This window comes from Pyrus communis, chromosome 3 (genome assembly GCF_041283825.1).
Source record: "Pyrus communis isolate YQ-2024b chromosome 3, ASM4128382v1, whole genome shotgun sequence".
Taxonomy (NCBI): Eukaryota; Viridiplantae; Streptophyta; class Magnoliopsida; order Rosales; family Rosaceae; genus Pyrus; species Pyrus communis.
Window position 1 is genome coordinate 10,622,815 of NC_142567.1, and position 23,183 is coordinate 10,645,997.

Genomic DNA, 23,183 nt, shown 5'->3' on the forward strand with positions numbered 1-23,183 from the left:
TTCTTATCAGGTTGAATGGGTTATTCACAGGCAAAACTATTAAGAACCTGTTAACGTGTGACCTGATAACAATCTGATTAGTTAACATGTTGACCCAAACTCCATTATCTTCATGTTATTTCAGGTCGTGTTAACATGTCATGTAAGAAATTTTCAGGTCTACATAATATTGTATATGCAAAATCAACATCATAATATTGCATATCCAAAATCAAAATAAGTCAACTTCGTTAGAACTTCTGTCAAAATAAGTCACGTGTCACGCATATGAGGCTTAATTGAAGGGTAAATATGGCAAGCTAAATGAAAAGAATTGTAGCAATGGTTCCTCAACTTTAACCCAATTGGAGAAATGGTCCCTCAACTTTAACCCAATTGGAGAAATAGTCCATGAACTTTAACCCAATTGTAGCAAGGGTCCCTTAACTTTAACTCAATTGTAACAATGATCCTTCCAATATAGTCATTTTGATGGAATTTTGATAGAGTTGACAAAAGGACCATAGCTGCAGGTTTTGATGAGTTAAGGGACCAATAGTCATGAATTTTTGATTAAGGGACCATCGCTCCAATTCGGTTAAAGTTGAGGGACCATTGTTACAATTTTCTTATATATATAAAGCGATATATAAAATATAGATAAATTGGGGGTTCATGCAACATGGTGAATGTTTTCATGTTATTAAGGCTTATAAAATATCGATTATGTGTTTTAGAAGAACTTTTAATTGGATGACGAAGAAAGTCTTTGAATGCTAGTTGTAGAAGAACCTCTTCCAAGAACCTTTATTTCCTTAAAGCAGTAGCAAGAACGTGTTGATAACGTGTTGTAGGCCTATTTTACTGAGGGTAAAGAGAGGGAGAAGGATCAGTGGCAAATAGAGAGAGATAGAGAATCTGGTGATTCTGTATTAATGATTTCCTATCCATTGTGCATTTATTTATAGTCATAAGAAAAGAAGAATCCTTACCTTTCAAGTAATAGATTACAACTAAAACTATCTAAAAGATACTATTGAATCCCATAAGTATTTATAGAATCACTCCTAACTAATTTTAGGACTGCATCAATGTAAATTTTTCCAATATATAAAGGGTTGATTTAGGCCAATATACAATAAAATCTCTAGATGGAGATAAAGTAAAATCTCTATATGGTCTAGTAGTATTCCCATTCACTTGTAAGTGAGAGGTTTTAGGTTCGATTCTCGTTAAGAGTGAATTTGAACCACATTATTGCTAGCCTTTTCTGAGGCTAAGCTGACCCCCTCCCCATTAGGTCATCTCCAACCAAAGGAGGGCCAAAGAGCCATGTTTAGCCCTATAGCACTGCAAGAAATTATTTTTTAATGAATAGTATCAGACCATATTTTATATCATCTCCAACCGAGGGGGCCAAAAGGTCATAGGCCAAAACATAGCCTTTTGACAAAAAACTAGTCTCCAACTGAAGGGGGCTATTTTTTTAGCCCCCTCAATAATTTATTATTTTAATTGAATTCATATGGTTAATTGAATTAAACTATCATATTAAAATAAGGTTTTCAGACATATTTTGAGTGTCACTTGTCGCTAAATTAATAAGCCTCTGGATTTCTTATCTTTATATAATGAAAAGGATGTGAAAAATTGGTGAAGAATTGAAATAAAATGAGGTAAGATAGTATGAAATGATGAAAAGGATGTGAAAAATGGGGTAGAAATGACCTAGGTATTTATAGGAAAAAAAATTAGAATTTTTTTTTAAAAAATTTCGTCTAAAAAAAAGTTAAATCCAACAATAACTTGACATCAGTATGATGTCAGGTAGTATGTATTTAGGCTGGGGCTATAGGGTTGGTTAGCTGGCTGCTCTTGGCCAGCCCTTTGGCTGGTTCTCCAATATTTGGTCGGGTAGGGCCCACGAGCCATTTGGCCTAGCCCTCGGTTGGAGATGGTTTTCATGTCAAAACGGGCTATTTTTTGGCCTATAACCCTTTAGGCGGGTCGGTTGGAGTTGACCTTACTGTAGATAATATCGTATGTTAAAAAAAATTGCTATAATGATTTTATAGGTGGCATTACATATGACAAACAATAAGTCAGGGTTCAGAAGTGTAGCAAAATTGTAACTTGTTGTTTGGATGTGCTTTTAAAATGACTGAAAGCGCTTTTAGAAAAATGTTTTTGAGTTCCAAAAGCACTTTAAGTGTTTTATGCAAGAAACACCAGTTATGTGCTTTTTCCAGGAAGCACTTTAAGTGTTTTTTCAGGATTTACTTGCATATTTACTAAAAATTGGTTCTAAAAATATTTTCACTAAAAACTCTTTCAATTATTTTAAAAACACATTCAAACGAATTTTTATACAAAGAAACTTTAACATTCTCTCAGAATATTTTAAGCTATTTTGATTTATACGAGCAACGACTCGTACGGATTCGGGTGTAAAAAGTACCTTACTTTGACATTGGGATAATTTTTGTCTGTAAATCTACACAACGTTGAAACTCAAAATAATATTAACGAATGCAAAAATGATTCTTTTTCTTCATCGGAAAAAAGGAATAAATGCAATAATTTGTAAAGAAATTGTCAATAAAGATAAAAGAAAATTCAAGAAACAGTTGAAGTGAACTGGAAAATCATATGATTTTTTTTAAAGAATAATCAGATGATTCATAATCCACGATTACCCCACCAGACGAAAAATATAGATTAAGAATATTTAATTCCTATTTAAATTAGCCTCGAAATTATCACTCTGCAGGGTTTCGCACCGTAATTGATTTTTATATTCAAAATTTGAATTTTTGGATAAAAAGTTGAGGACTTTTTTCAAAATAATTTTAATCCTTAAAACAGATATAAAAAACCCTGGATGCGTGGGACAACGTTGGAAGTAGGGTTACGATGAATTGTCCGTGTATGACTTTTTATAGCCAATGATATCTGTTTTAAGAAGCGAATGTTAATAATAATATGATTTAAATTTTTTTAATAAAAATTAAAAATTAATTATAATTTTAAAAATTATATTTTAATATCTTATTTACAAATAAAAAGAAATACCGGTAATTCACAGCCGTGGTTGCGTTGTATTTGACAATTAACTTTGAAGTAAGTAGATCTGAAATCTACCACTCCTTCCGGTCTTCCCTCAAAGGATAGATTCCAGAGGGATGAGAGAGAAAGACAGACAGAGAGACAGGTAGGAGAGAGAGGCTTTTCACAGTCTACTGAAATACACTTCAAACCCTACTCAAAAACCAATTTTCTCACTCCTTCTCCGGTCTGATAGAGAAAACTTGATGGGTTCCTATGAACTTACAAATGTACTCTTTTCGAAGATCAAAACCTTAGACCCAGAAAATGCCATCAAAATCATGGGTTATCTTCTCATTCAAGATCTTGCCGAGAAGGATTTGATTCGTTTGGCGTATGGTCCCGAGAGCCTTTTGCACTCGCTGATTCTGAGGGCTAAAATCCAGTTGGGACTTTCTTCAAACACTTCGTCCGCATCTTCCACTCCTTCCTCTCCTTCACCCCTAAATCCCATAGCCAGACCAACCAACGCCAACCCATTTTCTCAGTCCTCTCCTAGAACCCCAAACGGCTTTGACTTTGGGAACAACTCTTCTTCTCCCTCTTCGAATTCCTGGCCGCTTTCTGGCTTCCCAAACAACTCCATTAACCCAAAGGCAAGCCCTTTACTCTCTCATGACAATATCCGGGCCGGGTCCTTCTCCGTTCCAGTACATTCGCACCAGTTCAGTAAGGATGGTGGTGGTGGGGGCGGTGGTGATGGGTGGCCAGGAAGTGACCTCATCGACGAGCATCAACTCAGCGAGTACCTCTCCTTTCTCAACGAGTCCTCTTCCTCTTCGAGGCCGGGCGATTTCATTAATCCCAGGTTCGAATTGGGTCCCGGGGTTCCTGATTGGGTTCATTCGGTTAACAATGGCGACACCCATTTCCACAAAAGGAGCTATTCGGCCAGCGATGCTTGTCTCGGGTCCGAGGACCCTGCTTTGGGAGTTGGGTTCAAGCCGTGTCTTTACTTTGCTAGAGGGTTTTGCAAGAATGGTAGCAATTGCAAGTTTGTGCATGGCGGTTTTGCTGATTCCCTGGACGCTCCTGGTGCTATTGTGGGGTCTCCCAGTAATCTTACTGGTTTCGAACAGCAGGAGGAGATGTTGCGGTTGAAAGTTGAGCAACAGAGATTGGCTGCTGCCTCTCAGTTCATGGCTGGAGGGTCGCTTTCTTCGTACAACAAGTACATGAATTTCCTATTGCAACAGCAGAATGACCCTCAGAGGTAAATTGGAAGTCGCCGATTTTGCTATTTTCTGTTGCTTTGTTATTTATTTAGAGTATGTTGAAAACAACCCATTTCGCTCTGTATAGATTGATGTCTTTTGTGTGGAAGTGTTGTTGACTGCAAGTGCATTCTTGGTTTGGTTTGGTTACTGGTTCTGTCTCTTTTTTTGGTTCAACATTTTTGTTTCCTCCGTGGAATCTGTTGCATTGTAGATTTGCGGCCATGATGATGGGGGAAGAACTTTTCAAGTTTGGGCGGTGTCGACCTGATAGAAACGAACTTCTGGCAATGGCTTCTGTTGAAAAGGCGAACTCAGCTTCAAGACAGATCTACTTGACATTCCCAGCTGAGAGCACTTTTAGAGATGAAGATGTTTCAGAATACTTCAGGTAGAATTATACATCCTATTACTTCCTTATTATTTGTTAGTTGGACCAAGTCTTCGAAGCTGTTGTTATGCCTGAGTATTGGCAAAATAGGAATTGGTTTCTTTCGAATCGATCATTCCTTAGCACTTCGGTCAACTATAATGGCATTCTAGTGTATGCATTTCATCTTGTGGCATGACAATCTATATGTTTTCTTAAGTTAGTATGAGAAGGCAATTTGGGCTTTTGGGCATTGTTTGACTTGAATACATTGTCAACAGTCTAAATCAGTAGGGATTTTACTTTTGAACCGTACCCAACACTTGCATTAGGGCATGCAATGTTGGCTTCAAATGTTACAATTGACCTATATTATGCTAATGCAGCATATGCACTGCCTTGAATTATTACTGAGGGATTCTTCTTTTACAGGATGAAGTCAAATAAACTGAAGATGTTCAGTTAGTGCTCTGCTGTGAACATGAGTCTCGTGTCATACACCATTTGACAAAACGATTTATCTGATCAACCATACTTTTGTCTTTGTATGACTCCCACTTTGTGATTTTGCAATGGCAATGATGAATTGTTGTTTGTGAATCTGTCAAATAACTTTTCTAACCGGTTATTGCTTGGTATGTCATGGTACGACTTAGTGAAAGAAATTTTTTTCTGGAAAATAAGAAAAAAGGTTCTTGACATGGGGAGAGAGAGAGAGAGAGAGAGAGAGAGAGAGAGAGAGAATATGGAAGTGATAAAAATTAAGCATGAATTCAATCATGAAAATTGAATGACCTTGGAGGTCCCAATGCATGGTTATTGGAGAGGATGATGTCAAGTGTCAATATCACAATGTAAAACAAATTCAGAGGTCTTTTGGGATCTTGAGTGGCTGGCCAAATGTGTGTTGGCCCTCATGTTTGGTTCTACTTTAACAAAGAGAAAGGATTTCTATGTATTATTACAAGATAAGAGATTTTCATATGATTGTTATTATAGTGTTCAAACGCTTACTGTTCTGGAGTTCTTATGGACTTGTTCGTTGTTCTACTTTAGCAGCAAGTTCGGGCCAGTTCAAGATGTCCGGATCCCATATCAGCAGAAGCGAATGTTTGGGTTCGTAACATTTGTCTTCCCAGAAACTGTCAGGCTTATATTGTCCAAAGGCAATCCTCATTTTATATGTGATTCACGTGTGCTTGTCAAGCCCTACAAGGAGAAGGGAAAAATCCTGGATAAGTATGTGCATTATTCCTCTGTTACGTTTTAATCTAAGGCATATTGTTATTTCACTTGCATTGATGCCTCAATTGTTGATTGTCTGCAGGAGGCAACAACAACAACAACAGCATTTGGAGAGGGGAGAATTTTCATCATGTTTGAGCCCTGGTAGTCTTGATTCTAGAGATGCATATGATCTCCCACTTGGTTAGTAAAACAAGAATGGATACTTTGTGCCATAAACACTATTGTAAAAAGAAAGAAGGGATGACTGAATGTTGACAAATGTCTTAGCATTTTGCTGAATATGCAAGAGAGAATCTCTATTCTCGTTGATATTTTTTTTTTCGTTTTATATTTTACCTGAATGCTTCTATTAGGGGGAAGAATGTTCTACAGTACACAAGATGTGTTATTGAGAAGAAAGTTGGAGGAGCAGGCTGAACTGCAGCAAGCAATTGAACTCCAAGGCAGAAGACTTATGAGTCTGCAGCTCCCGGACTGGAAGAATGAACGCTTAACCCATCATCACCGCAGTCTATCTGTTGGTGCTCATGGTCCTCTGTTGAGCCCTCATTCCCATGCTCAGATCAATCAAAATATCCTTCCATTTGACAGCATGGAACAAGAAGTTGCAGAAGGTTTTCTTATTATCACTTACCATTAATTTGTACTGTGTATATGTTTAAATTTTGTGATGTATAATCGTTGTTCCGACTACTGAATTCCATGTTATCGCAGGCCACATTGACATTCCAGCTGACTTAATCTCTGTGACTGGTGCAATTGCTGAGCAGCAGTCCCAGAAGGAAGATAATTTGGCTTTCATTCACAACAATGGCAATGGGAATGGCAAGGAAAAGGAGCTAGTCTCCAACCTGGATGCTCCTAATCTTCATAAAAGGTAAGGAGCTTTGTTTTCGTATCAAGTAAATATTGACTACAGCTATAACAACGTGACCTAATTTATTTGTTTATTGATTTAAGTTTCTTCTATTGTAAAATATCAGGTTCTTCTGCATATTGCATTTAATATATTTATCTTCTTTTTTATGTTCTTGTGGTTGTGATGAGAGAGCAGTGCAGAGCAGGTCCTGCCTGATAGCCTCTTTGCTTGTACAAAATCTGCCGGAGATCATCATCTATCTGAGTTGTCAACCGCTGTGCCCGAAGTTAATGATACTGCCATTACTACTGAAAACAACACATTATCATCAGTCAATTCTGCTGGCTTCATTGCTTCTCATTGATAATGCTGATCGACTGTGCTACTGCTAGGGTAAGGACCATCCCTACTAATTTTGTTCTGTGTACATAACTTTGCTAAGGTCTGTAGCGGTGCGAAATCAAACAATCTACGTTTATGATTATGTTCCTCCTCCCTTGTGCAGGAAAGTAGAGAAGCATATAAAAGGAGGAGTAAATCCGCTAGAAGATGTATAGCTGCTGAATTATACCTACATCAAAGACTAAGAGTAGATCCATAGAGAAGGAAGATCTCAACGAGGTCTCGCTTGCCATCACCCCCGATACATACTGCTAACCGAAAAGAAAATACATATTTCATACGTAAGGACAGATGAAAATACGAACGAGAGTGGGATTGATCGATCGATCTCTTTCGCTATTTTGTGTTTTCTGTAGTCTAGAGCAGAACAAGGATTGTAACTTGTATTTTACGTTGTTATGTACAGAACAACTTATCTTTCATCTTACTATGTTTCCTAAGGTTAGGTTTTGAGTTTTCCAGAAAAATAAGAATCAGTAGTGGCTGGTTTGTACATAAGATTATTTTCAAGAAGTTAAAACTCAAAATTTTCAACCTAGAAAATTTAGGTTGTAACTTAGAAATAGTTTTTCTCGTCCAACCTTTTGGGTTAAATATTTAGCACGAAATTATTAAAAAATAAATTTATAATTATTTTTTTTCTTAATTTTTTTAATAAATTATGTAGACTATTATAATTTAATTTTATGAATATTTTAATCTAAAATGTTTAGATTCCAATTAATATTGAAAAATCACTTAATTGACACTGTGAAACTTGTGAAGCACTACGAAAGAATATGAAACATATAAAATAATTTTCTTTAATTACTTTAGCAGTTGGATTTAAATTTGGGCAGTTAGATATTTTTTTTTTTTTACTGTTGGATTTGATTAAATTAGATATCAACCGTTATATTTTATTAATTTATAAATATAAAACTATAAAAAATATACATATATGGTGGGCTAGCTCAACTAACCTTAGGGGAATCTTGGGCTAAATTTATCCCAAAAAAAAATTTTGTGTTTTAACTCATATTTAGTCAAAAGATTGGAGTAAGTTGGGATAAGTTTAGTTACTCTAACAATAGGTCTAAGTAGAAAGGGGATCGAATGGCTATTTTATGTTTTGTTGGGGTCATATGATTGTCTTGTAGCTGTCTGATGTTTTGGTTGCAGCAGCAGCATCACGTGATCACCGAATCAGGGGCAGGAAGGGGATTTTGTTGAAAGTTTTTGCTTTTGGTAGGTGGTGTGCTTTGTCACATATTGTTTGTTGTATTTTACACGTGGGTGCAACGAGTAAAGTCGTCACATGGGTGCCGCTGACATTTACGTAAATGGGTATACATCAAAGTTATTTATCACACTCCTTTCGCTTTCACTCTTAATGGAAATGTTTGTTGTTTCTCATCAATCTTTGTGTTTTTTGCTCCATGTGCTTGCTGACTGTTCGATGGTGTAGGATTGTAGGATTCTCTTCTTTTCCGTTCTCCTCCCCTCCTGTCCCTTCGTCTTTGTTTTTTTCCCTATATAAATAAGAGAAGGCAACATGAAATGTTAATATGATTTAATCGTGAGGATTCAAATATAGGAGGGAATTGGAGGAGACAAAATCTAGGTTCTTTTTTAGTAGGTTACTCAAAAAGCCCTTTAACTTAATTAAAAAAAATTTAAAAACAATAGAACAGCCTAGCCCGTTTTGGATCCATGATTTTCTAGGGTTGGAGTAAAGTTTATTCGAATACAGTTAGCTCAGAAGTCCGATCGTGGACTTACCAGCTTAGGGCAGAGCTGTATCAAATAGAGTAGCGATGCCACCATCACCTCTATTATGGAGCAATTGGCGGAGTCCTAGCGACTCCGCTGGATGACCATGCTTATTTCGCAAGACACGTAATCTAATCTGGATATAGACACAATCAGATTCTTTAAGTCTGGGAGTTTATAAAATCTAGGAATTGGTGTGTGCCGTAAGTGATCATAACTCCTAATGGGATGCAATATCTAATCCTAGATGTCCTCTAGCATTTTCCAGGCTTAGAAAGAGGATTTTATCCTAAAAATTTCTCTCTCCCGTTCGATACCTCCCAACGGAATCACTAGGGGCTCTCTATCTTGCTACTTCAAGAGCAATTCAAAGACATGGAAGGACAAGAAAAGTATTCTCCAGTCAAATTCAATCGAATTTTATAAACTTTAGAATCGTACTCATTCATGGATGTAAGGGTTTCAATCAAGGTTTACTTCATGCAATATCATCTTTAATAATTAAACTATCCATAGAGTGAGCCAAAGAGCCATGGAATCATCGTCAAGGAGGTACTTCCGTTTGTAATGCTTTGGGTATAAGTTTTCGAATGAAGATCATGCCAGAGGTTTATTCAGCTCTTCCATGCCATTGTTGGCTTTAATGGTTCTTAGTTTCTTGATAATCACATGGAGATTCACGTCTTGTACCTACATAAAGTAGTTTCAGTAAAAAACGTCCAAATTAGTGAAATCGAACTTGTGACGGTTCGTCAATCTACTAAATAGAGGGATCAAGATTGTGACTGGTGTTATAGGAAATAAAACATCCATAAGCATTAAAGTTAGAACATTTAGGTTCTAAGACATTGTTTACATGAAAAACGTCAGGTTTTTATAGGTGTATTTATGAAAGCTTCGGGTTTCAAGGGCACTAAGTTCAAAAATATAGGTTCGAGTTTAGTATGAACTTCCGATTCATAAAAAGAGGTACCTGTAAGAACACATAATACAGTATGCAACTATAGTGTAGTGAATTTGGGTTCTTTAGGAACTCAAGTGCGAATGGCTTTAGGACTACAAAAGGATGTCAACGATTCAAAGAAAAATACTCAAATTTTGAATCGTTAATTTCCAAAATTTGGGCTTAGGGCCATTACTTTTGCATTTTTGTCAAATTAATGAACCACTAGTCACTTAAATTAATTTAATAGATCCGAGACCATTCGGGGTCGAACATGGAAGAAAAATAACGATGATCGGTTAATATTAGTTTTAGATCGCTTTGGGCCAAACGATTATAAAATAGCCTAAAATAGGGTTTAGCCGTAGGCAGTCCAACATAGTTGGGCGTGGGGTGGAAGCAAAAACGGGTTAAAAATGTTTGGGCCTTGAGAAACTTGGCAGCCCAGCAAAGAATTGCTGGATGCTGGCCAATATAGTGGGCCCTGTAGCAAAGAGTGCAGGCTTGGGCTTGGGGAAGGCTGCACGGGGCAGGGGCAGCCTATGCAAGCAGGCAAACTGCAGTTGCTGCGGGGGATTGGGTCGAGGGGGATCAGGCCCAAGAAATAAAAAGAAAAAGCGTGGGCCGAAGCAAAGGACAAGGCCCAACCTGTGCTGGGCGCGGCCTCTTGATTTGCAGAACGACGGTGATGGTGGCTGCACGATGCATGGGGTTGATTAATCGGCTCTAAACCGCTGTACCGATCTCGGATTCAACCAAGAGAGGTGTATGCGATGATGAATTGCAAACTGGGTCCTTGAATCCGTCATGTTTTGTCGGGATTTGCTCGGGAAATCGTCTGAACGAGTTTCTGTCACAGCCACGACCTAAATAACGGTTGGCTGCGAGTTCTCCACCAGAAAACATGGTGGATTTGGGCAGCGGCTCCAACTGGGGCTGCTAACGTGGCTTGGCTCATCCAAACAGCGCGGCTTCAGGCCGAGCCTCAGCCCCTTGTTTTTGTTTTCGATTTTAAGGTTTTCAAACCTTAATTTTTGCCTCTATGTGCTTATTTTTCTTTGACTGACAAGTTACACCTAGCGACTTTATAAATTGCGTATGCATGAACATATATATATATATATATATTGATAGAATATATGCAATATACAATATATATAGAAAGATAATTATAAATGCAGAAGGTTCATACATTATAAAAAATGTTTTCATCCATTATAGTCATTGAAAATTTCGAACTTGGATTTTTGGGGAACTTGATTGGCAAAAACTGAAATTGACCTTTGAATTTGTAGAAGATCCTTATCAGAAAATCAGAATCTTATTTCCAATGTGTTTTGCCTCGTTCAACATAGAAAAGTAAATTTCATCTGAGGTGTGATTTCTCACACCATTGTACCTCTATTTATAGTAGAAGGAAACATATTACAATTCTAATAGTATAATAGATATGATAGAATCTCATAAGAATTTTCTAGAATTTATATAATCACATTCCTAATCTAATTAGGACCACAACAATTACTTGTTTTTAGGGAGTTTGTTAGAAATGCCAGTTGTGTTATCTAAGGAGTTATATAAGAGCACTAGCTGGAGAAAAAGTTGTAACGGTAGTTCTATTAAAAAAGAAAAAAAATAATATTAGAGCTCTGCTTGACTGCTCCTTCTTCCTCTTTTTTCCTTTTCCATTACCATTTGCATCCACATCTGGTTAAAGTCGAATCAGACCAGCAGCCGTCGTCTCTTCGTGGCAAGCCTTAAGGCTCCAAATTAGGTACTATTATTTCTCATTACTCATCTTGTATGCATTTTTTTTTTATCTTTTCAATCGATAGTGTATTTATTTATCCATGAATCACTAACATGAACCGTTAGATTTTGATCTAATAGCTACAATTATTATAATTTTTAGAAGATCTTTGTTTGTAGCTATTAGATTTTGATCAAACGACCCGTGTTATTGAATAAGGAGGATCCCGAGCCTTCGCTCAGGAGAGGATCCAATTCCCATTTTACAAATGAGATTATTAACCTCTCTTGCCTTTGCTTTATCTCCCAATTTACTCAACTACTGTGTTGTTATTCGAAATGTACCACATTGTCGACGTGTTCAATTGCTGCCTCAAGCTAGGCACAGAAACATGCCCCAGCCAGCAGGAGCATGATTATCTCCCTGCCTATTTTTATTCTCTTCCTCTTCTTTTCTCACATTTTACTTTTTGTGTTATTGTCTTTATAAAAAAATCAATATAAGATATTGATATGGCTTAACCGTAACCATTCAAATAAGAGAGGAGGGAAGGGGAGAGAGATTAAGAGGGAAAAGAACTCTCCTCCCAGCTAGCAACTTGTTTCTTTGAAGCGAGAAATAAGAAAAATTAATTTTATTGAATTTATAAATATATATAGTAGATAATTGTTAACTTACAAATTCTTAAGTACCACTGAATATTTCATACAACAACAATTTTTTACAAATGCTTTATTTTAGCTTAGTCAAGTTGACTATAGCAGTGTGTTTCTCTTTGCACTCGAGTTTGAATCCATATTTTCATAATTTAGATGAACTGAGTGTAGATTGTCATACTGTTTGTTATATATATATATATATATATGAAACTTTTAAGCGAAGGAATTCTTATTTTTTTAATAAAAATGGGGATTAGTTGTGGAGTCCATATTACATCAAACTTTAACGATCTGAACCGTTTATTTTTCAAGTTGCACCTCATAGATCATCCTTACAAAATATTAGCCATATCGGAAATGTTTAAGACATCTAATTGAGTTCAAAGAAATTAACGACTACTTTGTTATATAAGAAACAATGAAATTTTATCTTGATAATTAAATAAGCAAATGATTTCGGATTGAATTGAATTTTTGAAGATAATGTATGAATCAAGACTTACAAAATGGATGGTTCGGATCGTTGAAGTTGGATGTGAAGTGGGCCCCACACCTAATTCTCATTTTTTTTTTTTTTGAAAAAAAAAGGGGATCCTTTTGCATAAAGGGCCTATATATATGTATTCTTTATTTTATTAGTGGTTTTAAGATTTTCTTTAGCGGCCACTCAATACTACAGTCTAGTGATAGTCCTCTTTACTTGGAAGTGAGAGGTCTTAGGTTCAAATATGGTGGATGACGAATTCGATACCAAATTAGGCTGCCTATTGTGTGGCTTTGCCAAGCTCCCTCTTTTCTTAATGTAAAAATATCGATATAATAAAAAATAAAAAAAAAGAATTTTCTTTTTGGGTAAACATGGTTTGTAAAGTGAAAAAAATCTAATGATAAGGGAGGAAACTAATATTTTTGTTTTATTTCTTCTAATGTGATAAAAATTTTGTGAAGTAATGGAGGGTAGCAGCAGCAGCTCAAACACCACCCCCAATTTCTTCCTTTCCACCTATGGTACCTTCTTTCCTGTAGCTCTCACAATTTCTTAAAGGGGTTTTTTACATTGGTCCTCTCATATGGCATATGGAAAATATCGAAAAATAGGGTAGCGTTTGTCTCACTCGGTTAGGGTTCGTTCATTAATTTTTGAAGTCATTTATAACAGATCCAACAGAATTACTTAGGCTACAGATAGAGCTGGAGGAGAAAAAAACACGGATTCAAGAGTTGAAGAAGCAAATCGAATCGACCAAGCTTCGTTTGCAGGAACAGAAGTCGGTTCCAAATGTACGGGAGAGAATGGAAGCTTTGAAGAGCCTGATTGAGATATATAAGAGCTTGAGAGAGGAAAACAATGCCTTGTTGGCTGGGAGATTCAGGGGCTCTAACAACTGAACAATGATATCGATTTCGAAGTAGCCTGTTGATTGTCTAAATTACATTTACTGTTTCTAAATTATATACACAGTTATATAATATAATGTACTTCGGTCGTGCCCATACAATTTACTTAAGGTTATAGGAAATTTTTTTGATGTTAATCAACAATTTTCTGAAGAATAATTGCCAATTTTATTAGCTAGAGTAATCGGTTCTACGTTGTAACATTTTTGTCACACTTTTTGATTGTTGTCACGCTTTTAGCAATAACTACATAGTAATAGTGCCACACTTACTCTATAGCTATTGCCTCTTTTTCTTGTAGAGAGTACCTTTAAGGCTTGGAACCATGTCGAATCTTATAGCTTTAAGAATGCAAGAAAGTTTTAATCTTTGATTCAAAGTAAAAGAAAGGGTGAACTGCCAATTTAATCCTTGAATTATTACCTTAGTGAAAATTAGGTCACTAAATTATTTTTTCAGAAAAATCAATCATTGAATTATAAAAATCTGCCAATATCCCTAAAATTAGATTTAAAGCTACTATATTCAATTTTATGTCAATAGAGGTAACTTGCATGTGATATACATTGGAGGGTATATTGGTAATTTTTCATCTAAAGTGTATCAAGTGACTTAAGTTGTCGAAAAATTGGATAAAATATCTTTGAATATAATAGTATGGATGAAATTAGCAATTTTTAATGAATTTAGGGAAGTATTTTACCAAAAAAAATTCAGAGATCTAATTACCACTGAGGTAATAGTTCATAGATTAAATCGACACTCATAATTCCATGTCAAATTTTGCATGTTATATATATGCACCACTTTTTATCCATGTCATTTTATTTGTACCCATTTTTTTATTGCAAAAATTGTGTACCAAATTTGTTTTAGTCTTAGTTTGTTCCCATATATTTGATTTTTTTTTGTGCCCATATTTTGAACTTTTGTTTGTACCCATAATTTCTTTTAATCTTTTATTTGTACTCATAAATTATTTATAATCTACATAAAAATATGCACCACTTTGTTATATGTATGTAAAATGTAGCAATTCTTTTTATGTAAAATGTAGGGACCCTTAATTATAGAGACACCAACATATACCATATTTCACACAACTTCACAACTTTTAAAACATTTCATGAAGAGACAAAAAACCCAAACAGCACAAAACCAAGCCCAAACCAAAAAGTAATGGACCGAGGAAATTACGACCCATGTCCCTCGACCATAACAGTTAACAAACGTCCACGCGTTAACTACTACACGACAAAAAATCATAAAAACGAACCGTATGCCCATTCGAAACGGCAAATTGACGGTTTTTCTTTCATTTTCCCCAAAACAATCATTACGAAAACTCTCTTATGCAAAAAATTTTCCTTAGAAAAATCCTAAAATCTCCATAGATTCTGATACTTTCAAGCTTTCAATAAATAATACATAGGTTCAGCCGGATTTGCAGAAGATCAGTGTTTCAAGGTATTTTCTACCACTCAAAAGCATTCTTTTACATGATTATCTTTCGAATTCTTAAAAAAGCCGCATGCATTATCAAGTGATTTGGATGCATTTTAAAGTGATTTTGCACTTGTTTTTGCTAAAAACACTTTCGAAATCTGCCAAAAACACATGCATTATCAATTGTTTTTGTATTTATTTTTACAAATTTCAGTGTTCTAGTTCGAGAAAAAACATTTTCAGCGTTTTGGATGCTCAGTTTCACTTTTTTAGTTTATATGTATACTGATTCTTCAACAACATCTAAAAAATAAATGATTATGCGTCTAAATTTTGTGAGTAAAAATATTAACCGTCTAGCTTGATGATGCACTTTTTAATTGATGATGCACTTTTTAACTAATGCTGCACTTTGTAACTGATGTTGCACTTGTACTGATGCTACATTTTGTATGTGAACTGATGCTACACCTACCTGTTGTCTATAAATTGATTATGGTACTACTTTTTATTTGTAAATTGATTATGCACATAAATATGTTGTGTTAAAAAAAAAAAAATTATGCATCTACCTTGTGTGTTAAAAACAATTTTGTATCTACCTTGTGATTTAACAAACACTTCTGCATCTACCTTGTTTGTTAAGTAATGATGCATCTACCTTGTTTGTTAAGTGATACTGCATCTAGTTTGTCCACTAGTGATGTTACATCTGCCATTTGTATCTACTTTTTCATTTATATGACTTCATATTATTTGATTAAAAATTATACTCATTATCGTTTCATTTTTATATGAAGATGCCGCAAAAAAAAAAAACATTTAGTAACAAAAAAAGAAAGCATCTCGAAAACCTCATGTTGTAAAGCGCGAGCAACATATAAGAAATATGCTCAGAGAAGATTGAAACTCATGGCCTTTGTAGAACTAATACAAGAGCTCAAGCCAAAATTTGAGGAAAAACTAATGGATATAGCCAAGTAAATGTTGATGATGTTCAACGTAAATTTGGGATCCCAAATTGAGACAGACAAGCCACTTAGTGAACAATAGACACAAGAATCCTAAAGCCGAAAGAAAACATATTTGTTGATAAATACTTCTTAGATATGGCAAGAATCGGTAGAAAAGAAATTGCATACGCAATTAAAGTTGCATTTAATACTGGGACAAAGGAAGGAAATGAAGATGCAGCATGTCTTATAATTATATTTTTGCTCAACACAAATCTTCTTGAGAGCTCAGCAGGGAAACTCCCTTGGAGTTTGGCCAATAATTGTAACTCCATCACTAACATAAATCAGTACAACTGGGCCAAAGAAACAACTAGATACTTGATGAAATTAGTTAATAGGGCACATAAGAGGAAAAAAGACAAACAACCAACCTTCAGTGGCACTGTTGTACTTTTATTGGTAAGCAAACAAAAACTAATAAAAACAAAAAAAAAGTTTTTGTGTTATTTTCCATTAGATACAAATCCTTAATAATTTTTTTATTTTTTTTGTCTACAATATTAATTTTATGATCACACACAAACCATCAAACCAATAGCAGAAAAGGAGAAATGCTTGCCAATAGTAGTCAAGTGAGATTTGTCAGTTATGCATAAAAAATCTCTACAGAAGTAGATAAAAATTTAAAGGACTAATATTGCATGTACTTTTTTGTAAACCATGATTCTACATGGACTTTGAGTGAAAAAAAAAATTCTTAATATTTATTCCCAAAACAAAAGTATCAAACAAATTCATAAAAAAAAAAAAAAAACAAAAAATAGATTATATTTGTGTAAAACTGGTTCTGCATGTGTGATTATGGTTGTACCTTTTGTTTGTGATATGATTCTGCACCTACGTGGTGTGTGTTGTTTTCAAACAAAAGTATAAAAAAACTAACTCTTAAAACTTTCATAGATGGACAATGCAAAGCCAATTGATGATTCAATTGGACAAGGCTCAAAAGACGATGATGATGACGACTTTTTCAATCCTCCACCTACTTCGAAAAAGAGGAAATTGAAGAAGCAAGTAGCGAAAAATGAGGCGAAAGCCAAGAAAGCTAAAGTAGCAAAACAATTGGTGCTTGAACATGCAGTACCTGAAGAAAATCAAAATGTAGTGAAACCTGCAAAACTTGATCTATTTATTGAAAAAAAATGATGATGATGATGAATGAACCATATTAGAGGGGACGGCAAAAGGTGATGCTTAAAGTGAAAATGATGATGAGATGGATGGCGTTGAAAAGGAAGAAAAGGATGATGATGAAAGAATAGTTTTTGATGTGCCGAGAAAAGGTGATGCTCTAACAGATGAAGACCAAACAAACAAAATGGCAATCCCAAACAAACTAATTCTACTTAGTTTTTGTGTGTATATTTTATATAAACAGATGAGTTTGCATAAAATATTAAATGCCATCAACTGAATGATGATGGTGTAACTGATGCTGCATACTAATTCTGGTAGTATTGATGTTGCATATTAATTATTTCATAACTGATGCTGGATACTAATTTTTGTGTAAGTAAAGATGCATTCTAAAATCTTAGGGTAAATCTCAGTTTACTACCCTCAAGTTTCGTGGTTTTCAACTTTTAGTACATGAAGTTTTTTTTTTGTCCCAGAGTCTACCTAAAGTGTTAATTTTGGGATAGTCTCATACATCCATTAGTCTAGCTGTTAAGTTTCCCGTTAAATGATGACGTGGCACTTATGTGGACAATGACTGGGCGTTACGTGTCATTAAAAGGTCCACATGGAAATTAATTTATTTTTTTTAATTTCTCGCCCAAATTTAAAATATTAAAATAATTAATTAAATAAAAGTATTAAAAAAAAAAAAAACCAAGAACCCCTTCATTTTCCCTACCCGACACCCCAACACCCTATTCACGACTCCACCCTTCCATCCCTTCCACCCCTCATCCACCAACACCCTTCCTACCACCAAGCATTTTCTCTTTCCCCAAAAACCTAGCCTCTTCCTTTCCCCCAGATTAAGGGGTCGTCGTATTGTTCTCAGCTCTTTCTCTCTCTTCCTGATTCGAACCAGAGAAAGCCCTAATCTACATGCAGAGATGGTCGAAGTGAACAAGTTAGCGTATTTCTAAGCGATCACCAGCCTCGAAGACTACAATTTGTGCGTGGAGATCCTCAACGTCCATGCATGGGACCTCGAGCTCGCGATCTCCTCCTTCACCACCACCTCGAACCATACGGCTTCACTAGAAGATTCATCTACCATCGGAATCTCCACATTCTCCAATACTAGCGGTGGGGACGGCCTTCGCTCCATTCCTCAACCGTTGTACCAATCTGCACAGTCGTCAAACCCCATCGCGACACCCGGTTTGGCTTGGAGGAACATCACTTTGCTGATTTCAGTTATTACTAGTAGTTTAAGTTTGATTTTTGGCGTGGTTGGGCTCAGGTTGTGGGTGACGGGTGGAGTGCTATCGTATTTGCTCAGAATGATTGAGGTCGGGGCTGGTCGGGACTGTGTGGCCTCGGCCCTATTAGTGTTGGTGTCGGCGGTGGGGAATGAAGCAACGCAGTTTGTAGCGAGGTTCGAGCAGGATTTTGGGACGAGGAAGTCTATAAGGTCCACTACCAAGATGCCAAAATTCCCTCCCTCCCTTCTCAACTCTGTGTCAAACAATAAAAAAGCCCTAAATGTTTGCAATGCCTTCATTTCCGAGAAGCCTGAAACACTGCTCCGGCACCTCCACCACTTCGCCAGATCCAAGGAGTTCGAAATCGAGGAGGTTTGCAACGTCCACTACCAAGACTTCATCCTTGCCGTCGACGAACTCCGATCTTTTCTCTCGGAAAGTGTATTCGTTTGTTGGTGGGTGTAGAAAAGAGAAGGGAGGAAGGGAATTTTGGGGTTTTGGGGGAAGGGAAATGGCTGGGTTTTTGGTGAAGGAGAAAAGGCTTGGTGGTAGGGGTAAGTATTAGGGAAGGGGAAGGGTGTCGGTGGGTGAAAAGTGGAGGGGATGGAGGGGTGGAAATGTGGAGGGGGTGGAAGAGATGTATAAAGGGCAATATTGTAACTATGCCATAGAGATATTACTTAGTGGTTAAGAAATTTGTTAGTTAGTTTGTTGTATTTTATTCCCTTAGTGGGTCCAAGATACTTGTATATATATACTAAATGTGTAAAATTATTATGGTGTTCATCATCAACTTACTTGTCCTCACACCCCTAAGCAAAATAGGTGTGCAGAGCACGAGCATCGCCATTTAGTTGAAACTACTCGCACTCTTTTGGCAGCTTCCAAAGTGCCTCACTTTTATTGGGTTGAAGCCTTTCAAACAACAATCTATCTTATTAACATATTGTCCATTGCATCAAGATCATCTCCTTGGGAATCTCTGTATCATCGAGCACCAAACTACAATTTTTTGAAAGTCTTTGGTTGTGCCTGTTTCCCATGGTAAAAGCCCTATACTTCATCTAAGTTGGATCCCAAAAGCAAGGCCTGTGTATTTCTTGGCTATAGCTTAAATCATAAGGGTTACAAGTGCCTTGATCTTGCCACCAACTGAATGTATATTTCAAGGTATGTTCTCTTCAATGAATCCAGTTTCCATTTTCACTCTATCTCAACTTCCTTACCACCAACTCCCACCTTACCTACTAGCTCCAGATCCACTATTCCATCAACCCTAACCTTTACATTTCCCATTCATACCATTTCCACTTCACCAAATCTATCTTCCTCACTTCACCCTACCATTTCCCCAATCAACCCTTCTAATTCACCCTCAAATTCTACTATGGCAGTTTTAGAACCTACTACCACCAATCCCATACAACATATTAACACTCATCCCATGCAAAGAAGGTCCAAATCTAGCATCTTTAAACCTAAAGCCCTCACTGCCACTAAACACCTTCTACCCTCTCATCTCTCAGTGGACTATATACCTAAAACATATCTTCAAGCCTCAAAGTTTCCTCATTGGCGCCAAGCAATGCAAGAAAAAGTAAATGCTTTTATCAACACATGCACATGGTATCTTGTCCCTTAGTCTTCATCACAAAATATTATAGGTTGCAAGTGGGTTTTCCAAATCAAGAGAAAGCCTGATGGCACTATAGACAGGTACAAAGCCCGACTTGTTGCAAAGAGTTTCAATCAACATGAAGATTTAGATTACACTAAAACCTTCAGTCTCACTTTTGTAGCTCAATATGATTGGTTTTAAACTAACTCGACGTTAGCAATGCCTTCTTACATGAGACTCTCACTGAATCAGTTTTCATGTAACAACCACCAGGGTTTGAAGATTCCACCAAGCCATATCATGTCTGCCACTTGCACAAATCCTTGTATGGTCTAAAACAAGCTCCAAGAGCTTGGTATGAAAAACTTCATGGTGCTTTTCAATCTCTTGGTTTTGTAAGATCTCACAGTGATCATTCTCTGTTCATCAAAAAGATTCCAGATGTGGTTTTCATCCTAGTCCATGTTGATGACATTTTGGTCACTAGTCCCAACTCTGCAGCTTGTCAAAAAGTAATTCAGCAGCTTAGCTCCATGTTTCCAATCAAGGATCTTGCCCCTCTCCATTATTTTCTTGGCCTTGAAGTTAAGAGATCCGTATCAGGCATATTCATATCTCAGACCAAATACATCTTGGATTTACTATCCAAGGCCAACATGACTGGTGCTAAACCTTGCAATACACCACTCAGCACATCTAAACTTGATCATGACTTTCCATTGTTTGACAATGTCTTTGAGTATCATTCATTAGTTAGTGCTCTCTAATACCTTACATGGACAAGACCGGATCTCAAATTTGCAGTCAATCTTGTATGCCAATATATGCATAATCCCATAATTTCACACTTTCAGGGAGTTAAGATAATCCTAAGGTATCTTAAGGATTCTATCAATCTTGGTTTGTGGTTTTCAAAGTATTCCACCACTCCTACCATCACTGCCTTCTCAGATGCCGATTGGGCTGGCTGTGCTATAGATAGAAAACCAATTGGGGGCTATTATGTTTTTCTAGGCAATTCATTAATCAGTTAGAGTGCTAATAAGCAACCAACTATTGCATGATCATCCATAGAGGCAGAGTATAGATCTCTTGCCAACACTGCATCTGAGATTACTTGGATATGCCAACTATTGGTTGATATTGGTTATTGCTTGCCTTGTTCTCCCCAACTCTGGTGTGACAACATTTCTGCCATTTCTCTTGTTAAGAACCCTATTTTTCATGCTTGGACATATCATGTAGAAATAGACTATCATTACATTCAGGAGAAAGTCTTAACCAAGGAGATTTTTGTGCATTTTGTTTGTACTCAAGATCAGGTGGCTAATATTTGCACAAAGTCTTTGTCTAAGTCCAGATTTCTATTTCTTCGTGACTAACTTCAACTTCGAATTCCTCAGTTTCGTTTGAGGGGGGATATAAAGGGCAATATTGTAACTATACCATCTAAAGATATTACTTAGTGGTTAAGAAATCTGTTAGTTAGTTAGTTAGTTTGTTGTATTTGCTTCCCTTAGTGGGTCCAAGATACTTGTATATATATACTAAAGGTGTAAAATTATTGTGGTATGAAATGAAATCATTTTTACTAAATAGGATGGAGGGTTGCCTTGTTCTCCCCAACTCTGGTGTGACAACATTTCTGCCATCTCTCTTGTCAAGAACCCTATTTTTCATGCTTGGACATATCATGTTGAAATAGACTATCATTACATTCAGGAGAAAGTCTTAGCCAAGCAGATTTCTGTGCATTTTGTTTGTACTCAAGATCAGGTGGCTGATATTTGCACAAAGTCTCTGTCCAAGTCCAGATTTTTATTTCTTCATGACCAACTTCAACTTCAAATTCCTCAGTTTCGTTTGAGGGGGGATATAAAGGGCAATATTGTAACTATACCATCTAGAGATATTACTTAGTGGTTAAGAAATCTATTAGTTAGTTAGTTTGTTTGTTGTATTTGCTTCCCTTAGTGGGTCCAAGATACTTGTATATATATACTAAAGGTGTAAAATTATTGTGGTACGAAATGAAATCATTTTTACCAAATAGGATGGAGAGGTGTCAGGTGGGGAAGATGAAGGGGGTTCTGGGGTTTTTTTATTTTATTTATTTTAATACTTTTATTTCATTAATTATTTTGATATTTTAAATGTGGGCAATTTTTTTTTTTTTGAATTTTTAATTTCCACATGTAACCCTTAATGACATATGGCGCCCAGTCATTGTCCACATGGGCACCACGTCATCAGTTAACATGAGACTTAACAGTTAGACTAACGGATGTATGAGATTGTCCCAAAATTAACACTTTATGTATGACTCTGGGACCAAAAAAACTTCATGTACTAAATGTTAAAAATTACGAAACTTGAGGGTAGTAAACTGAGATTTACCCAAAATCTTATATAAGTAATGATGCATACTAAAAATTATATAAGTAATGATGCATGCTAATTCTTGTATAAGTAAATGATGAATAAATAAAATTTGATTCATATTCTTGATTCTTCTATAACTGATGTTGCATGCTTATTCTGCTATAAACCAAAGATTTGTGATTATATTCGATAACTGATGCTACATACTAGACATGGTACAATTAATGCTGCATACTAATTGTCCGTATAAGTAATGATGCATACTAATTTTTTGTATAAATAATAATGCATACTAATGTTGGTATAAGTAATAACGCATATTAATTATGGTATATGTAATGATGCAATATGATAATATAATAAGTAATTCTACAAACTGATTATGCAATTTGATTCATATTCTTAATTTTGCATACTTTCAGGAGGAAGAGGGTGAGAGCCAAAATGCAAATGAAGACACTTTGACACACTAGGTGATAGTCATAGTATCTTTAGCACTCAAGTTCTAAATGAGCAAGTCCAAGATGACCAAGATGATGCACATCATTCTGCATATCTAAATATTGAAAGTGAAGAAAGAAATGCGAACATCACAAACATGGACGCAACTGAAATTGATAGGGCGATCAATGATGTGGTTAATTTCCATATAGAAGAGGCA

The 23,183-nt window shown here is 36.0% G+C and overlaps 1 protein-coding gene across 2 annotated transcripts; it reads left to right on the forward strand.

Annotated features, from left to right (window-relative positions):
- Positions 1-3,068: 3,068 nt before the first annotated feature.
- LOC137715381 (zinc finger CCCH domain-containing protein 55) lies at positions 3,069-7,599 on the forward strand. 2 transcript variants are annotated; one of them, XM_068454687.2, is made up of 8 exons: positions 3,069-4,297; positions 4,513-4,689; positions 5,725-5,907; positions 5,996-6,096; positions 6,270-6,530; positions 6,631-6,793; positions 6,971-7,168; positions 7,281-7,599. In XM_068454687.2, exons 1-7 carry the CDS (start codon positions 3,291-3,293, stop codon positions 7,137-7,139), a joined length of 2,061 nt encoding a protein of 686 aa, XP_068310788.2. In that variant the 5' UTR covers positions 3,069-3,290; the 3' UTR covers positions 7,140-7,168; positions 7,281-7,599. The 2 variants fall into 2 exon arrangements, with proteins under 2 accessions (XP_068310788.2, XP_068310789.2); XM_068454688.2 differs by having other exon boundaries at positions 3,075-4,297; positions 5,728-5,907.
- Positions 7,600-23,183: the final 15,584 nt, after the last annotated feature.

Bases quoted from the DNA above. Each gene is read 5' to 3' on its own strand.
- LOC137715381 (XM_068454687.2), top strand. From the start codon at position 3,291: ATGGGTTCCTATGAACTTACAAATGTACTCTTTTCGAAGATCAAAACC. The intron at 4,298-4,512 runs GTAAATTGGAAG...GTTGCATTGTAG, and splicing joins CAGCAGAATGACCCTCAGAG to ATTTGCGGCCATGATGATGG. The intron at 4,690-5,724 runs GTAGAATTATAC...GTTCTACTTTAG, and splicing joins GATGTTTCAGAATACTTCAG to CAGCAAGTTCGGGCCAGTTC.